At 38.1% G+C, this 18,009-nt stretch overlaps 2 protein-coding genes across 2 annotated transcripts; both read right to left on the bottom strand.

The window, feature by feature from the left end:
- Positions 1-390: 390 nt before the first annotated feature.
- On the bottom strand, positions 391-3,412 carry LOC135074228 (hornerin-like). Its single transcript, XM_063968522.1, has 3 exons — positions 3,392-3,412; positions 532-3,049; positions 391-449 (listed from the first exon to the last, which is right to left on the bottom strand). The coding sequence occupies exons 1-3, from the start codon at positions 3,410-3,412 to the stop codon at positions 391-393; spliced, it is 2,598 nt and encodes an 865-aa protein (XP_063824592.1).
- A 9,933-nt stretch (positions 3,413-13,345) lies between these two features.
- LOC135074226 (leiomodin-2-like) lies at positions 13,346-15,149 on the bottom strand. The gene is made up of 2 exons (XM_063968521.1): positions 14,755-15,149; positions 13,346-14,307 (listed from the first exon to the last, which is right to left on the bottom strand). The coding sequence occupies exons 1-2, from the start codon at positions 14,918-14,920 to the stop codon at positions 13,346-13,348; spliced, it is 1,128 nt and encodes a 375-aa protein (XP_063824591.1). The 5' UTR covers positions 14,921-15,149.
- Between the last annotated feature and the right edge of the window lie 2,860 nt (positions 15,150-18,009).

Here is an 18,009-nt window from a genome sequence, read left to right as displayed (position 1 = left end):
TTGCCGAGCCACTGTTTGAAGTACTCGGACCAGCTCCCATGTCACTTTCCACGTAAATTGCACCTGTGTTTACATCTCTATACACGTAAACTTTACCAGTTGTTGAGCCACTATGTGAAGTGCTCAGAACTGCTGCCATATCTCTCAGATAACTAGCGGCTGCGGTCGAGTCACTGTGTGAGGTACTTGTATACGCTCCCAAATCTCTCGACGTATACATTGAACCTGTTTCCAAGCCACTGTGCGAAGCTCTCGGATCTCTTGACGTATAAATTGCACCTGTTCCCGAGCCACTATGTAAAGTGCTTGGAACTGATCCCAAATCTCTAGACGCGTAAATTGGTCCTTCGACGTTACTGTGTGAAGTACTTGGACCGGCTTCTAAATATCTTAAAAGGTCACCAGCATCTGCTGTCGAGCTGCTATGTGAAGGATGTGCTCCCAAATTTCTTGATGGATAAATTGCACTTGTTCCCGAGCCACTATGTAAAGTGCTTGGTCCTGCTCCTTCTACGTTACTATGTGAAGTACTCGGACCGGCTTCTAAATATCTTAAAAGGTAACCAGCATCTGCTGTCGAGCTGCTATGTGAAGGATGTGCTCCCAAATTTCTTGATGGATAAATTGCACCTGTTCCCGAGCCACTATGTAAAGTGCTTGGTCCTGCTCCTTCTACGTTACTGTGTGAAGTACTCGGACCGGCTTCTAAATATCTTAACAGGTAACCAGCATCTGCTGCCGAGCCGCTATATGAAGGATGTGCTCCCAAATCTCTTGATGGATAAATTGCACCTGTTCCCGAGCCACTATGTACAGTGCTTGGACCTGATCCCAAATCTCTTGTCGGATAACTAGTAGTTGCCAAGGTACTATGTGAAACATATGGGTATGTTCCCGAATCTGTTGACATGTAAATGAGACCTGTTCCCGAACCACTGTGTGAAGAGCTTGAACCTGCTCCCTTATCTCTTGTCACGTAACTAGTAGCTGCCGGGCCTCTGTATGAAGTACTTGGATGTGCTCGCAAATCTCTAGATAAGTTTGGGACTACTGCTGGGCCGCTGTGTGAAGCACTTGGATGTGCTCCCAAACTTCTAGACACGTTTGCACCTGCTTCTGGGCCACTATGTGAAGCACTTGGATGTGCTCCCAAATCTCCTGATACGTATATTCTACCTGCTACCAAACCACTGTGTGAAGTACTTGGACCAGCTCTCGGATCTCTAGACAAGTTTGGGCTTGCTTCTGCGCCACTGTGTGAAGCACTTGGATGTGCTCCCAAATCTCCTGATACGTATATTCTACCTGCTACCAAACCACTGTGTGAAGTACTTGGACCAGCTCTCGGATCTCTAGACAAGTTTGGGCTTGCTTCTGCGCCACTGTGTGAAGCACTTGGATGTGTTCCCAAATCTTTTGATACGTGCATTCTACCTGCTACCATACCGCTGTGTGAAGTACTTGGACCAGCTCTCGGATCTCTAGACAAGTTTGGGCTTGCTTCTGCGCCACTGTGTGAAGTACTTGGATATGCTCCCAATTCTTTTGACACGTAAATTTTGCCTGCTTCCGAAGCACTGCGTGAAGTACTTGGACCAGTTACCAGATCTCTATACATTTTTGCACTTGCTGCTGGGCCACTATGTGAAGTACTTGGATATGCTCCCAATTCTTTTGACACGTTAATTCTACCTGATCCCAAACCACTGTTCCTAGACAAGTTTGGACCTGCTTCTGGGCCACTGTATGAAGTACTTGGATGTGCTCCCAAATCTCTTGACCCATGAACTATACCTGCTTCCAAACCACTGTGTAAAGTACTTGGACCAGCTCCCATATCTCTATACACGTTTGCACCTGCTTCTAGGCCACTGTGTGAAGTACTTAGATGTGCTCCCAAATCCCTTGACCCAAAAACTCTACCTGCTTCCAAACCACTGTGTGAAGTACTTGGACCAGCTCCCAGATCTCTATACATGTTTGCACCTGCTTCTGGGCCACTGTGTGTAGTAATTGCATATGCTCCCAAATCTCTTGACCCATAAACTCTACCTGCTTCCAAACCACTGTGTGAAGTACTTGGACCAGCTCCAATATCTCTATACATGTTTGCACCTGCTTCTGGGCCACTGTGTGTAGTAATTGCATATGCTCCCAAATCTCTTGACCCATAAACTCTACCTGCTTCCAAACCACTGTGTGAAGTACTTGGACCAGCTCCCAGATCTCTATACATGTTTGCACCTGATTCTGGGCCACTGTGTGAAGTAATTGCATATGCTCCCAAATCTCTTGACCCATAAACTATACCTGTTTCCAAACCACTGTGTGAAGTACTTGGACCAGCTCCCAGATCTCTATACATGTTTGCACCTGATTCTGGACCACTGTGTGAAGTGCTTGGACCTGCTTCCAAAGCTCTTAACAGGTAACTAGGACCTGCTGTCGAGCTACCGCTTGGAAATGCTCCCAATTCACTTGACACGTAAATTAAGCCTGTTCTCGAGGTACTCGGTATAGCTCTGGGATCAGCACCTGAAGGTCTAACTTGACTTGTTTCTGGATCTCTTAACAAACTTCTAGACGCTCCTTCTGGATAATTTACCAAATTACCATATCGATCTCTCTTTGAAGAGGTGGGAGCGGTTAAGGGACTGGATAACAATTCTCTTAACAAGGCGCTGGAACCTGATCCCGAATGTCTTGATAAGTTGAGGGGAGCTGGTTCTGATTCTGCTTCGCCGGTATCCGAATCCTTAGACAAATTAAGCGGACTTTCTTGGACAGATCTCGAGAAATCAATGGGGTTGTATGCTGGGTAGCTATCCAAAATTCGTCTCATGTGCAGTATATGTCTTGGTACTTGATCCATTAATTGCTGTTGTTCTAGGTGTTTCTCGGGACTTTCTTCTGGGGCCAGAACCGTCTCTTCATCGGAATCCTGCTGCTGTGTAGTCGAATCTTCACTTCTCTTTCGTTGCTTTGGAGCATGCTTTGTATCACTCTTTGGTGAGCCCTTTGGTGAGCCCTTTGCATCTTTACCTCTACCCTGAAATATAAGTAGAAGCTCGTTAATCATCTTTAATATAAGTTCCAGTAGTTCTGGGAAATAGCTACTTATTTACTACAATAATTTGTAATTGCATACTTACCCTAGTGATGAAAAATAAGTAGGTAAAGGTAGGTATCAATTCAAATGATATTATCGAATTATGCATTTTAAACGTTTGAGTACTTAAATTTTTTATAATTTCAAGCATACTATTAACGTTTTATCGTAAAAATATTCTGGAAAAGTTACAAGTTACCTATATTTTTTCAGTCAACTAACTACGTAAAATACACACGCAACAATGATAACTCTAATAAACTTAATATGAATAAATCTTACCTTTTTGCCTCTTTTCGTCATCTTGTAATGTAATAATTAACTTTTACTTTTAATTAATCGTATTTGTACCAACGCTTTCGAATAATGTGCTGAAGAATGTTAAAATGACGGTTTTAAAAGTGATTCAGTATTGTAATACCCCCAAAATATTTCCTTTAATAATTTTTGAACTACCCTCAATATTAAATATAATTTTATAAATGCGCAAAAAATTTGTGTTTTAAAAATGAGTCTATGATTAGTAAATCATAGACTCATTTTTAAAACACAAATTTTATGTGACGATTTACTGAAATTAATATTTTACTAAAATAAGAAGTATCTTATTTTAGTAAAATATTAATTTCAGTAAATCGTCACATAAATAAAAATCTGTATTGCAGTACTTTATTCTCATTAAAGTTAATCTTGTTAGACACAATATCACAAGATTTCATTGCTGGCAACATCCTATTTTGACCTTGACATAAGTTTAATAGTTCTTTTTAAATCCGCCAGACTTGTTGGCATGTCGTTAGGCTAGCATTTCTAAAGCAAGTTATTGTTAATACCTACGCATAAAAACATGTTATTAAAAAGGACCAACATCCATTACAAAACTGTTCCGCTCCGAATATCAGCAAAGCTTTAAAACTGTCTTGTAGATAAAAAGAGGGCCCTTTCAAACTGTCTTTATCATTGAGTAAACCGACTTTACTATGGACCCATAAAAAATATACAATACGTAAGAGAGTATAGTCGTTAACAAAAACTTGCTTTGCAGTAAACTGGCGTGGCCGTTGGAACATGAAAGTATTCTGAAATCTTTGTCTCAATATTTGTCTCAAATACGTCCTGATGCGTATTAAAATGACTTCAGGATTTTTTTGGATTATTCAAATGATTGATGATATCTTGTTAAAGTTTGTCACAGAATAAAACCGTTATTAAAAAACACGCAGGGATGTATGAGTTATTAATAATTCACTTCTTGATCTGTTTATTCAGAATAATTTCATGAAATCTGTTAACTTTTCAGAATCGGTTATAATACTGAAAATTATATTTTTGTATCACGCTGAGTCTAAAAGTTAAATGGTGCGCATCGCTCAATGTAAGCAGGTTAAATTTGTTACATACCTACATTTTCCAATATTTTTATTTTCTTGTATAAAAATTTCAGAACCCCTTTCTTTTATATATTTCTTTTTAACGTACCTACGCAAAGAAAAAAGAGAAAGTGTTTGCCACCTTTATGGGACAAGGTATCCATTTTTATAACAAAGTCCCTGATAAATATAAAGAGCTACCGTACAATAAATTTAAAGGTATAGTTAAAGATCACATGCTTAAAAAAGCCTATTATACAACTCGAGATTTTCTTAATGATAAGTCATCCTGGGAGTAGGATTATGGTCCTCTCATGCTCGCACTAAAAAGAATTAAAATCGTGCTATGAAAAGTAATGTATAAACTAATCTAATTTTCTAAAATGTTATAGTGTCATGCTTCTCAATCTGGACTGTTACTTAGCTTTATTATTAGTTTTTTTTTCTCTAAGAGATAACTTGGTATTGTCATTCTCACTAAAATGTCTCTGGGGTGGTGGCGTAGTGAGGCGGGTCGTTACATTCCCTCTAATATGGTCGAGTGAAGCGATGGCTGGTTCACTCGTCATGTCTGTGAACAGGCGCTGCTTTCGGGGACTGGTCAATCCAAGTTATTCCAACTTATGTAGGTATGCGAGTCATTTCTACTAGTATTTGAGTATGTAATCTGTAAGTCTAGATATTAGCACGTCACTACCTTGTTTAATATGCCACGCAATTTTGTATACCCATTCTTATAAGATACACTATACAAGAATGCATGGTAAATTCAGTGAACTGCTCCTGAATCGAATGTACCTACTACTGCTATTTCTATTTATTTATATTAACCGGCAGACAGTGGTGACTGAGTTTGTTGCGGCGCTTCTTCTCAGCACTTGCCAAATGTTGGTCTCGAAGCGCTGGTAGGGTAAAAAGATTATGAGACATGTAGAGGCTCCTTAAGAGCAAAATGACGATTTGTAAGAACTATTTATTAGTCTAAACAAATAAAGAAATTTTGACTTTGACTTTGACTTTGAAAAAAGACGGCGTTCGGAAAATTTTATACAAGAAAATAAATATTCCAGGAAATTTTCCTCATGAAAAAACTCGATCGGAATTTTTATACAAGAAAATAAAAATATTGGAAAATGCATCTAACAAATCTTGTGTTCGTGACTGTACAAAATAATTTATTGGAATTAAACACTATAGTAACGAAACATTTCAATACAATTTTAGGATTCTGTAACCAATTCATACAATAAATACCTAATACATGTACTGAACATGTTATTAATTATTTATCGAACAACTTTATGCAAAATTAATCGCGTCAATATTTGATAGTCTTGCGTAATAGATATTCTGTGGTAGTATGCCATTAATTAAGTATTTGCATGATTAAACCCATTTGTTTACTTACTATTAGATAGATTTGGAACATTTAAATTATACAAAGTGAATGTTATCAGGTGAAGCTTAAATACAACTACGACCATGAGAAGCATCGCAGAAAACGTCATTTCTATCATGGTGTGGAATATTATGTAACAAATTAAATTCTGTATTTTGAGACTTAATCTTGTCCTAATTAGTATCAAGTAATTTAGTTAGAAAAATGTAAGGGACCCTTCAACCTCTAACATGTATGGGGCGCAATCTTTTTTTATACCTCAAAGACGAAGCTCGGCTTGCAGCCGTCCTGAGCACGTGCGCAAACTTACCATCGGCCGTTACATCAATCTTGTCTACCTTTGTCCGTCTTGTGCAACCTTTTCTTCTGATCTCCACACCGCAACTTCTACTTAAAGTCCTCATCATAAGATGCATATTCCCTTTAATGCATCCAGGTACTTGTATCCTTTCATTCGTCGATGTTTAAGGAGCCGTCTGTAGACAATGAAGGCATTGAATGCCTGGACAATACGAGGAGCCCAGTCTGAGGCGATTAGCTGGATTTATTTAACGGTCGCGATCTCTAAGATATCGAGCGAAGTTTCAGATATCGGGTGGGCGATTGTAAAACGACCGCTTTTTATTGGCTATCTCGAGTTAATCGTGGTTAAGGGACTCTTATCTATCCCATGTGGGTATAAAGATTACTATGCCTGCCTACACGTTTAGGTGGAGATATTAAAGTTACATAAGGAAGATTTGGCAGACCAAACAAATTGTTTCAATTTTTTTTCAAAAAGTCTTCTTTAGGTCCTGTTAAATAAGACCCATATTAAGTATTCTGTGTTAAGATCATATTTCTAGCTTTTTGAAACTTTTTTAGATTTGTCATTCCAAAGGGTTAAAGATCATTAAAAGACCACCCATTACAAGCCATGGGAGTTTTGACTGCTGCTTAAATTGTTTTATTCAAATACCTTTTCAAACACACAAAGATTTCGATCTCTAGTTGTGTTGGTTAGCATTCACTGTTCGTTCTGTGAATACCATGCATATTAAAGTGATAGGGGAGTCATTATGTCGGAAAACGATTAACGAAAGTGGTTTGGCGCGCGCCACCCGCATATGACGTCACCGTTGTTCTATGATGTCACGATGCGGTGGCGGTTACAAATCGAAAATCACTACACGCGAAATCTATAGTGAATTGGTGACATAAATAAGGGTTGCTGAATTTAATACAAACTACTTAATAATGTAAGTAAATATTTTTTCATAAAAAGTCATCAGACGCACGCTTGATAAGTAATAATAAGTTAAATAAATTAATACTTTTTATTAAATTAATTATTTTTACAGGGACAAATTCTCGATTATTCTTTCCTAGTCGTTAGTCTTTGAACTAAAAAATCTATGGCATCGTGATGATGGCGCAGATTTTGATCCAATATCGGTGGTGTTGACACCCCACAAAAATAAATATTTTCTTCAGTTGTAACATTATTTGATTACTAGAAATTCTAGATTATTGAATAGGTATTAATAATCTAGGTTGAAGATACATTAACCCTACAAAATGAAACAGTAGTATCCCACAGTGTAACGGAATATTCCGAATTTTTTCACGGAATATTTGTTCGAAATCGATAAAACGGAAGATTATTATTATTATTATACTTAGCTAATTATAGTCTTTTGCATTGATTCAATAGAAAATAATAGTGTGAAAATCAAAATAATAATAGGGTGCGTTTTGAAGAGGAATACGACGTGTGAACTGTGTCGCTTTCGCATGGCTGAGGGTATGCGGGTGGCACGCGACGAAGTATTTTTTTTGAATACCCACTCGAATTTATACATTGCTTTGTAATATGACTATTAGCTGTATTAGCGGAGATTTTAAATAATTTATTTTCTAACAGCTGTTTAGATTATCCTTAATTATGAATGAAAGCAGAATATCCAAGTCAGAATACCAATGTTAAAGTATAATCTAAAAGTTATCACGAACTTGCAAGCTCCAAATGCTCCAATATATTTAATGTCAGTGCTTGTAGTAAGTAGTACCTACCTATTAATAACTCTTCAAATTCGTGAGTCCGTGAAAGCGTAGTTTTAGACGTACTATTTAGTATTACTCATTCACAGAACGTCCAAACCAAAAAGTAACAGCTTCTTACTCAACGTATAATTTACCTAAAGGAAAGATGAAAAAGTAAATCCTAACCTAAAAGTCTTATGTACGAACTTGCAAGCTCCAATATAGGTCTAGTGCTAGTAGTAAGTAATTAATAGCTCGTCGAATTCGTCTATGGACCCAGCCGTCCGCCTGGCAGATTAGAGCATGTCCTGAAGCCGCCTGACATATTGCTCCGACCGCGAGCCCCGCATTTATATTCCGAGCCGCTCCCGATCCTAGATAATGCCTTTACAATAACGACCCCAAGATGACGAATTCGATTCCAATACGGCCCCGTCTCACACCTATTCATTATGATAATACGCACCAAATTTTGAATTCAAAAACCCGAATCGTATAATGGGAAATTAATTATTGAACAGATGATCTTTGAGATAAGACGGAAAAGCTATTGTTTACATTTCATTAATAATTTATTTGGGTGCAATGCCGAGGTTAAGTTGTTTTTTAGGCGTGCGAGGACGTTTTAAAAGGAATCGACTTAATGTTCGGTTTCCGTTCTAAAAGTATCTAACAAAAGTGTATCCTTTGTTGAATAATTGACAGGCTAACTTCATTTCAATTGAGCCGCAAACGGCCTTTCTCCAAATGCGTCACAGACTGAACAATAACCTCGTTAAAGCTAAGAATGGCTATCTATTCCGCACCGCTGTCGGACTTTGGCAAAAAAGCAATCAGGCTCGCGATCCTCCGGGTAAAGTGCAAATCGCCCGAGCGCCGCCAGATGTGTTAAGGCAAATTGCTGCACCTTGCGCCTCCTGCTTTCCCACGGCTCTAGGTAAAATGTATAGTGTAACCACTTTTGTTGGTCTATTGAATATTTTAATCCTTTCCTCATACTAAAATCTGCTTTAGCTAAAAGTTTCGTTTTTTGCATTTTCACGGTGTCACGCTCGAATATGGATAAAGGTAATGGTAGATATGAGGACATGTGAGTGAGAATCAGATAAGAAAAAGAGACCTATTACCTAGATGTGTTTTGATGTGGTTGTAAGTTATCACTTATCAATGATACTCATAACAAATCTCAAACTCGCAACAATTTGACATTATTCTTATTCTATTAAACCAGCTACATAATTTAATCAGTATTTCTGACAACTGTTAGTTATTACTAGGAAGCTTTTCAACATGCTCTCGACTTTGTGATATTAACGCAGTGGTACTGAAGATACTAGGTAAATGTAAGGAAGTTCCAACATATCCAGATTAAACTTTCACCAGCTGTGTTTCTGTGGAAGTATCGCAAGAGTTAAATCTCGGCGACTATTGAACAGTTCTTGGTAAAAGTTTCCCCATGTTTCTTAGAAAACCCTAGACGCTATAGTTTTGTGGTAAAGGGGAAGAAAGTAAAATCTATCTGGGCAAAGTCGGGAGTAAATGCTAGTCTTCTTAATAGGTTTCTAAATGATTTTCTGATAATACTAGCAGACCTGTGCCCCTCGGTGTGTTAGTCCAGGGTGTCAGCTAACTCCATACCAAATAACAAACATACACACTCACTTATAATATTAGTGTGATTATAAAATGTGATATTTTGATAAGTACTGAACGGATTTTGATGAAACTATACCTACTATGCTTTTATTGTTTGTACAGCATTTATTTATTTTATTTTAGATCAGAATAACAATACACTATATTTTTACTGATTGAGGCTTAGCCACGGGCAAAAGGTACCTACTTGCTTTATAAGGATGAAGCCTTATGAAGGTTTACTACTTACTAATTCAGGCAAACATGACTGAAATAATTTTGAGTACCTACCTAATCTTTTCTTTTTACTTTAATAAGACGTCATATTATATTACTGATTATTAATGATTAAACGAACTTACCTTAGTGACGTTCTATCATAATTATACGAGGGCTTCATCCGAAGAAATTAGAAGAATAATTGTAGTTTCGTGCAACTACTCGCTAATCATACACAATAGTTTAAAGTAATAAAAAAATAACACAGGTAAAATAAAATCCTAAACTGGTATCCCCAAGCAATCGTCATAACGGTCGCTCGTTCAAACTTCATTTAGTTGAAAGTGGTAGGATACACAAGACAACATCTACAGATGTTGTCGTAGTTACTATAACACCATGGACAAAATAATATTTCGTATTATTGGGTAAGTATGTGGTGGGAGGGTTCTAATTTCTTCGGATGAAGCCCTCGTATAATTATGATAGAACGTCACTAAGGTAAGTTCGTTTAATCATTAATTATACATCGAGCTTCATTCCTCGAAATTAGAAGAATAATTGTAGACCTTGAGAGTCTGAGAAATATTATTTTTGAATGAATTAATAATCATATATTAATCAATGAAATTATTTAAGTATTGTGTCTTCACAAAAATACAAAATAAATAATAATACATAATTCGAACAAGATAATATTTTCTATCGTAATTCATAATTATGATAGGTTATTTAAAAATAATCACAACCTTTGACTTAATCATTAATATCTTCTAAGACAGATATGGCAAAATCATGCTCCTGACGATTATCTAATTGTCTTTTATAAAATTTTCCAAAGACTTTAGACGTCCCGCTCCAGCCAGCAGTGCTCCTAATTGTGTCAATGCTGACGCCTAGCCTGCTGGCCGCGGACGTGCTGGCGTGCCGCGTGGAGTGGGCCGAAAACATTGAAGTGTCAATTCCGCTTTCATTTAAAGTATTTTTAATCCATTTACTTAAGGTTTGGCTACATACTGGTTTGTATGGTTTCCGGTAGCTAATAAATAGACGATCAATATTTCCTCTCAATAATTTAGTAATCTCTATGTAATCTAATAGTGCCTTGGCTGGACAGATTTCGGGTTTCGCATCATAAAATGGAATGGTAAGGCATGGCTGATAAGCGCCTGGTCTCGAAGTTTTTATAGTATCGGGTATTTTAATGGAAATCATACCTGTACAGCGCACAATATTTTGAACTTTAATGAGTGAAAATGTTTGCACCCTATGTGCTGTAATAAGAGCTATGAGTGTGAGTGTTTTCTTAGCTAACTGTTCTAAAGGTAGGTTTTGGTTGGGATACAGATTTGTTAAATAATCAAGAACAATAGAAGTATCCCAGGTGATATTGTATTTGGGTAAAGATGGTCTAAGTTTATAAAAACCCTTGAAGAGTCTGTTGATCCGATCATCGGTACTCACTCGTGAACCTATTAATAGTGATAGAGCAGAACGGTAACTGTTCAGAGTTCCATATTGTGCGCCTGAATTGAAAACACTTGTGAAAAAGTAAATGATATTTGGAATTGACGCTTCGTAACAATTTAAATTATTTGAATTACAAAAAAGCATCCAACGTTTAAATGCGACAGTGTATTGTGATATAGAACTATCGGACAGGGACGCACAAATAATATCTAAAGAACTTGATGGTACACTTCTTCTGGAGAACGCCTCCCGGATAATACGCCGGCCATAAGTTTGAGCTGAGGCTGCGCCATCACACTGCTGGAGACAAAAGTAAGTGTCTTTTCAACTGGCTCAAGTATGCAAGCAAGATGGGTTTTGTCACTAGAAGTCGATTAAATAGTGGAAACCAGGCCTGCGTAGGCCAATAGGGAACTACTACTATTCCTTCGGCCCTGTCAGACATAATCTTTCTTATAACTTTTGTTATAACCGATACTGGAGGGAAAGCGTAAAAATTAAGATTATTCCAGCTAACCGTGAAAGCATTAATAGCATATGCTCCTGGGTCTCGATGCCATGAAATGTATCTAGGGCACTTAGTGTTTAGTCTTGTTGCAAAAAGATCAACCTCAGGCTTTCCAAATTTATAAACAATGAGATTATAAGCAGAGTCAATCAATTCCCATTCCGTGTCAGGATGTAACCGACGTGATTCCGCGTCTGCTATATCGTTATCTTTTGACCGTATATACGAAGCATATATAAAAATGTTTCTTGTTTCACAAAAGTTCCATATATCTCTTGTTAATTTATTCAGGTGTGGGAATCTTACTCCTCCCATACGATTGATATACGATATAGCAGTCGTGTTATCAATGCGTAACAATATCTGAGTGTTGTTTAAATTCGCCGCAAATATTTTCAGACCAAAATACGCAGCTAGTAATTCAAGGAAGTTAATGTGTTTGTCTGATTCTTCCGCACTCCATTGTCCGTTCGCGGTCTTTCCATTGCATACTACCCCCCACCCAGTTTTACTTGCATCAGAGAAAATCTCTAAGGTGTAAATATCTTCTCTAATTGGATTAATTGCATTTTTAATTGAACCAATCCACCATTTAAAATCATCTTGTAAATATGTAGGTATATTCATATAAGCATCGTAATCATCATCGGACTGCAGGAGAGCAAGATATTTACATCTTTCCATCTGCTTTGTGTAAAGCCAACCATATTGTACACCTGGGCAAGCGGCAGTAAGAAGACCAACAACACGAGCAAAGTGTCGAATTGAGCAACGTTGAAGACGACTCAATTTTGTTAATTCTGTTAAGATGTGATGTCTTTTAGCATCAGGTAAACAGACTTGAAAGTTTCTGGAGTCAATTATGAATCCTAAGTACGTGCATCTATTGGAAGGAATAAAACAACTCTTTTCCTCATTAATTAGAAAGCCTAAATATTCAAACAAGGCCCTTGTTTGTGCCATATTCATCATACATTCTCGATACGACGGTGCTATACAACATACGTCATCCAAATAAATGGTTGAAAGATAACCTAATGATCTCAGCACAGACATGACAGGTTTAAGCAGTTTGGTAAAAACGTAAGGGGCTGTGCTTAAACCAAAAGGAAGAACATTGAATTCGAAGAGTTTGTCGTCCCATTGGAACCTTAAATACTGTCTGTACCGTTTGTCTACCGAAATTAAGAAATATGCATTATTTAGATCGAGAGAAGCCATATAACAGTCTTTGGATACTAATTTCAGAGTTGTTCTAAGATCTTCTAATTTAAAATGGTCAGTCCTAATAAATTTATTTAATGATTTTAAATTCAAAATGAAACGATATTTATCATTTTTCTTTTTTATCAGAAAGTAGCTGGATAAAAATTGATCACTACTTGGTTTGCATTCAGAAATAGCTCCCGAATCCAAAAGCTCTTTTATGGCTTCAAAATGATTATTGATTTCATCTTTTGACAATTTTGGAGGTAGAGGAACTCGTTTCTGTATAACTGGCTTATAAAAAGGAATGCTGTAACCCTTGACCCACGATAATATCGTTGGGTCGTTAGTTATTTGACACCAATGATCATAGAATAAAGCAAGTCTCCCAGAGGAGCGTACCGGATCTAACGACGTTGATACGGGCGTTGTTTGGGCCGCTGCTGCGACTGCGGTGGTGGCGGAGGCGGTGGGGGCGGTGGAGGAGGCGGCGGCAGCGGTGGCGGCTGCGCTGGATACTGGCGCCACTGCGATGTAGCCGGGAATGGTAATGGGGCAGGGGTCTGCGCGTATGCAGCAGGCTCCTGTCTCCTCTTGGCTGGTTGCCTGCCACTCGCCAGCTGAGGTCTCGGGTTTAAAGAACGAGACTGACTGCGTGATGATCCAGCTTTAGGCTTTGTTGCCTTAATTTCAGTTCCGGATTTATTAATGGCTTTAGCTGCCTTAAGAGTATCAGCCAAGTTTTCACCGAACAAGTATTTGTCGATTCCTGTCTCATAAATCTGGCTTTTGATCTCTTTTTTAATAGATGCACATATAAAGCTTCTCCTTTTCATCGACTCGTAGTGTTGTAAATCGCAGAGAAGTTGAGCGCCTTCAAGAAGAGGTCTTATCACTGAGGTATCCTTATGATCAGACTGAAAAATCTTGGTGAGAGCCTCTCCGATGCAAGCAATGACGGACGCTACCTGCGATTGCTTGCTTTGGGAAACCTTGTCTTTGCCAATCATGGTGTCTGATAACGCGGCTTTGATTTCAGGATTCAAAATCGGGGTGCCAATCTTTGAAGAATTTCCAGGAACTAAATGTTTATCTAAAAGTTCCTTCCGGGCGTCTTTTGAGAGGCCTGAAGTAGCAATATGCTCCCATCGTAACGCAATGTCCTTCTGGATGTTATCTCCAGTCTTTTTTGATTCTAACGGAGATGCGCCTAACATCTCGAGAATATCATTATCTAGCGTACATTCCTCGGTACTTGGATCAGCCGGCGGGGAAAGCGCTGGGGCGGGTTCTAAGTCCACGCCAAGTGTGGGTAAACCGAGATGTTCGGTCGAAACCACGGCCTCCGATAACTGCGGTCCTGGGCCATCTAAAAGTGCATAAAATATGTCATATTTTATTATTTTGCACGTTTAGAAAATAATATCCAAAGCATATAGCTCTAATAGGATAACTTAATTACGAGAACAAAATTATTTACAAAGCGATATCGCTAAGTATTTGTTTATTTCGTAAAAATACACATCGGTTACTTGCAATCATAAAATACATTCGTACAAAATTATTTACATGGCGTAAATAAAGTCACAAAGTGACCTTAATACACACTAGTATTTGTACATTTGAATGTTTTAAGCATTTATTGATAGCGAAAAACGAAAAGAGAGAAAAAAAAAAAAATTAAGTAAGGTATTTGCAAATTTTCAATAAAATTACTAATTCACTATATTACGTTACTGGCTTAAAATTAAAATTGCCATTCGTATCACCTGCTGAAGTAACCGATGAAACAATAATTACAAAAGGTTAGACCTACCTTCGCTTATTGATAGCACGGGCGAGGCACATTCCATCCTCGAGTCGCTGCTATCCGAAGATATACGACGAGAACGCTTTTTGCGTTTGCGCAATTTCTTTTCGATTTTTCTCATCTTGCGCCTAATGTATTCATCACAGTCTTCGTCACTACTCCTTTTCGGCATTTTCTTTGCAAGACGGGTAGAATTTGAATTTACGTGTAGACTAGCGAAGCACTAAAACACGAATGAAGTTTGAACGAGCGACCGTTATGACGATTGCTTGGGGATACCAGTTTAGGATTTTATTTTACCTGTGTTATTTTTTTATTACTTTAAACTATTGTGTATGATTAGCGAGTAGTTGCACGAAACTACAATTATTCTTCTAATTTCGAGGAATGAAGCTCGATGTATAATTAAAGATAAAGCTTTTTCAACTTCAAATTCACAGGTGTACACCATAATACCTATTATTATTATATACGTAACAGTAAAGGGCGATGGAGCGGGCTATATGCTCGGAGTTTCCCTGCGTGATCGAATCAGAAATGAGAAGATCCGCAGGAGAACCAAAGTAACTGACATAGCTCGCAGAATTGCTAAAATCAAGTGGCAGTGGGCGGGGCACATAGCTCGTAGAGACGATGGCCGTTGGGGCAGGAAAGTTCTCGAGTGGCGACCACGGGCTGGAAGACGTAGCGTGGGCAGGCCTCCTACTAGGTGTACCGACGATCTGGTAAAGGTCGCGGAAAGAGCCTGGATGCGGGCAGTGCAGGACCGTTCATTGTGGAAAATCTTGGGGGAGGCCTTTGTCCAGCAGTGGACGTCATTTGGCTGAAACGAACGAACAGTAAAGAAACTTAGCTTTTACTCGGCACAGTTATGTACAGTTGTACCATATTGCGCCTAGTGCTGGGATGTTATCTAGAATATCACCTAAAAGCACACATTCTGCGCTGGAATTGTCTAATTTTAGTTGGCATTTTAGAACTCGAAACTAAAAGAAAACTACACGAAACTACAGTTTTATTAAATTTTTAAATGCTACTTATTTTTTCAATTTACAGTCTATACTAGTACAAAAGAAATTCATCATAGTCATATAAAATGATGCATTTTTAGAGTTTCAGACACTTTAAAAAATTAGTTTTTCTTGAAATAGGTAAACACTAGACTTTCAGCCGTCCTGACCGTTTTCAGAATTTACCTTCAAATCTTTACTTTATTTTTTCATCTAAGTAAGCTTTGTAAACTAATCTTAGAAATTAAATAATTACAATCGGATTTGAAAGAGACTTCAATTTCTCGCTGGGAAAAAAGGTTTACTTATTAAGTTTCAGAAATTAATTTAATATACTATATTAAATTTAGAATTTCCAGTGTTGGATCTGTATTGAAAGAAATCTTACATCAATAAACCAAGTCACTAATCTACTTCGTGTGTGCACTATTTATATTATGCAAAACGTTCTAAGATTTCAGTATTATTATTTTTTAGTTAACTCTGTTATTTATCCAATCAATTTTATGACTTTAAAACCGATTTGATCCAGCCGTCAGCTATTTTTATTTACACCCATGCCTCAAATTCAATTTAAAAAGAACTATATTCCGGCCAAGGAAAAATGGTATCTCAGATTTTTGTCAGAAATACCGAAGCAGAAGAAGTCCCATATAACTCGGCGTCTACTCGAAATATATCAGAAGAATAGTACGTCTCAATATGCAATAAAACTGGGAAACGTACACGACCTCAAATCCTCTCGGATTTTTCTAGAGCACACCTGAACTAGATTACTGTATCCGCGCTATAAAAAACCTACCTTCAATCGTGTCCCTGCATTGGGGCGAATTTGAAAAGGACCCCGTTACTGCCCCGGTGCTATATCAAACAAGGAGACGGCTCTTTGGTTCTGATTTACATAAACAGTTTCGCACGGAACCCTTCCGAACGAAAACAAGCCGGTTATCGGGGGTTTGATGACATTACTTACAAGATTCACAATCTTGTATACGTTTTTACCTATACTTTTCGCGGTGTAAAGCAAAAAAGGTGGACCGCCATGCTAGCTTTTACCTTCCAATACATACATAGGTATGAGATATAAAAAAAACAATAGTAAGTATCTATTACCTAATTATAATACGAAAAAGTATGTGAGAATATTTACCTATTAGAAAATAAGATGCAAAAAAAACAGAAACTAAGCACCCACAGTTGACGGCTTCAGCTCAATAACGGGAATTTTCTTTGTGACGAATTCTGTAAGCAAATGGATAAGAAAAAGATATTATTGCGAAAGGAGACCCCGTTTACCTTTGCCTACGACATTTGTACGGTCGTACGTTTGTAAGCGTATTTTTACCCTGAACACATAAAAAGGCTCTTAGGTTTTTGTAATTTATTAGTAGCAAGCACTAGCAAGGCGAACATTTTCACTTCAGTCAGACATATCTGGCGTGAAACTCCGATGGCACGTTTGTAACGGAATAAAACACGAGTGTTCCCTGTCTAGTCCTTTTATTTACGGAACACTTGCGGAGGTGTTTTACAAAAACGGCGAACGTTACATAAAGCCGTGTCGTTCACATTACATAATAACACATAACCGTCTGCATATGACGCGTAATAAACTTGGCCCGGCCTCGTTTCGGCTTAATATTAAAGCTTAAAGTTCACCTATACTGTGAGCGAGTACACGTCCTTTGCAATCTTTCCGTTGTTACCACGACCTGAATCCGCTTTTGTCCCATATGAAAAGAACGGGCCAGAAAGGGAGTGCGTGAATAATTGAGGAGCTCTGGCGCTGAGAAATCTTAGCAGAACTCATAGGAAAGTGGTCCATTGCCGGTGCACGTGCGGATCTCGCCCCCCGATGTTTTATTATGAGGACACAATGGATCGGTGGCCAATCGGGTCATTTGATAAGCATGCCTGGGGAGTCCGATTAACACGTGTTCGCGTTAAGGAAATGGGAAACGTCGGCGAATTTCCTCGACGAGACGGAATAAAAATGATGGTGATGGTTAACGATTTTTATCGGAATCGAATGATAACATCCGTGATATTATAAGCGTGTATCTTTTCTGGGAAGCTGTTGCTTATAATGTTTTATCATATATTGCAGCGATCTGTATAATGAAAGATGAAAGCTTACCTGAAACCTTCCTAATTGGATTGGAATTTTCCCGTTTTCCAACTGCCTACAGTTGAATTCTCTGTGATTCTGAGGTTCTAGGTTCAATTCTGAGGTGAGACACAAATAGTGTTA

This window comes from Ostrinia nubilalis, chromosome 8 (genome assembly GCF_963855985.1).
Source record: "Ostrinia nubilalis chromosome 8, ilOstNubi1.1, whole genome shotgun sequence".
In the NCBI taxonomy this organism is placed as follows: Eukaryota; Metazoa; Arthropoda; class Insecta; order Lepidoptera; family Crambidae; genus Ostrinia; species Ostrinia nubilalis.
The sequence above is the reverse complement of the archived record's forward strand: the minus strand, read 5'-3'. Positions and strand labels throughout refer to the sequence as shown.

What these genes read in the sequence shown, in the direction of transcription:
- LOC135074228 (XM_063968522.1), bottom strand. Translation starts at nt 3,412, where the DNA reads ATGACGAAAAGAGGCAAAAAG. An exon ending in TGACGAAAAGAGGCAAAAAG is followed by an intron (nt 3,050 to 3,391) that starts GTAAGATTTATT and finishes CTTATATTTCAG; the next exon opens with GGTAGAGGTAAAGATGCAAA. An exon ending in ATATTTAGAAGCCGGTCCGA is followed by an intron (nt 450 to 531) that starts GTACTTCACATA and finishes TTATCCATCAAG; the next exon opens with AAATTTGGGAGCACATCCTT.
- LOC135074226 (XM_063968521.1), bottom strand. Translation starts at nt 14,920, where the DNA reads ATGCCGAAAAGGAGTAGTGACGAAGACTGTGATGAATACATTAGGCGC. An exon ending in CGTGCTATCAATAAGCGAAG is followed by an intron (nt 14,308 to 14,754) that starts GTAGGTCTAACC and finishes ATGCACTTTTAG; the next exon opens with ATGGCCCAGGACCGCAGTTA.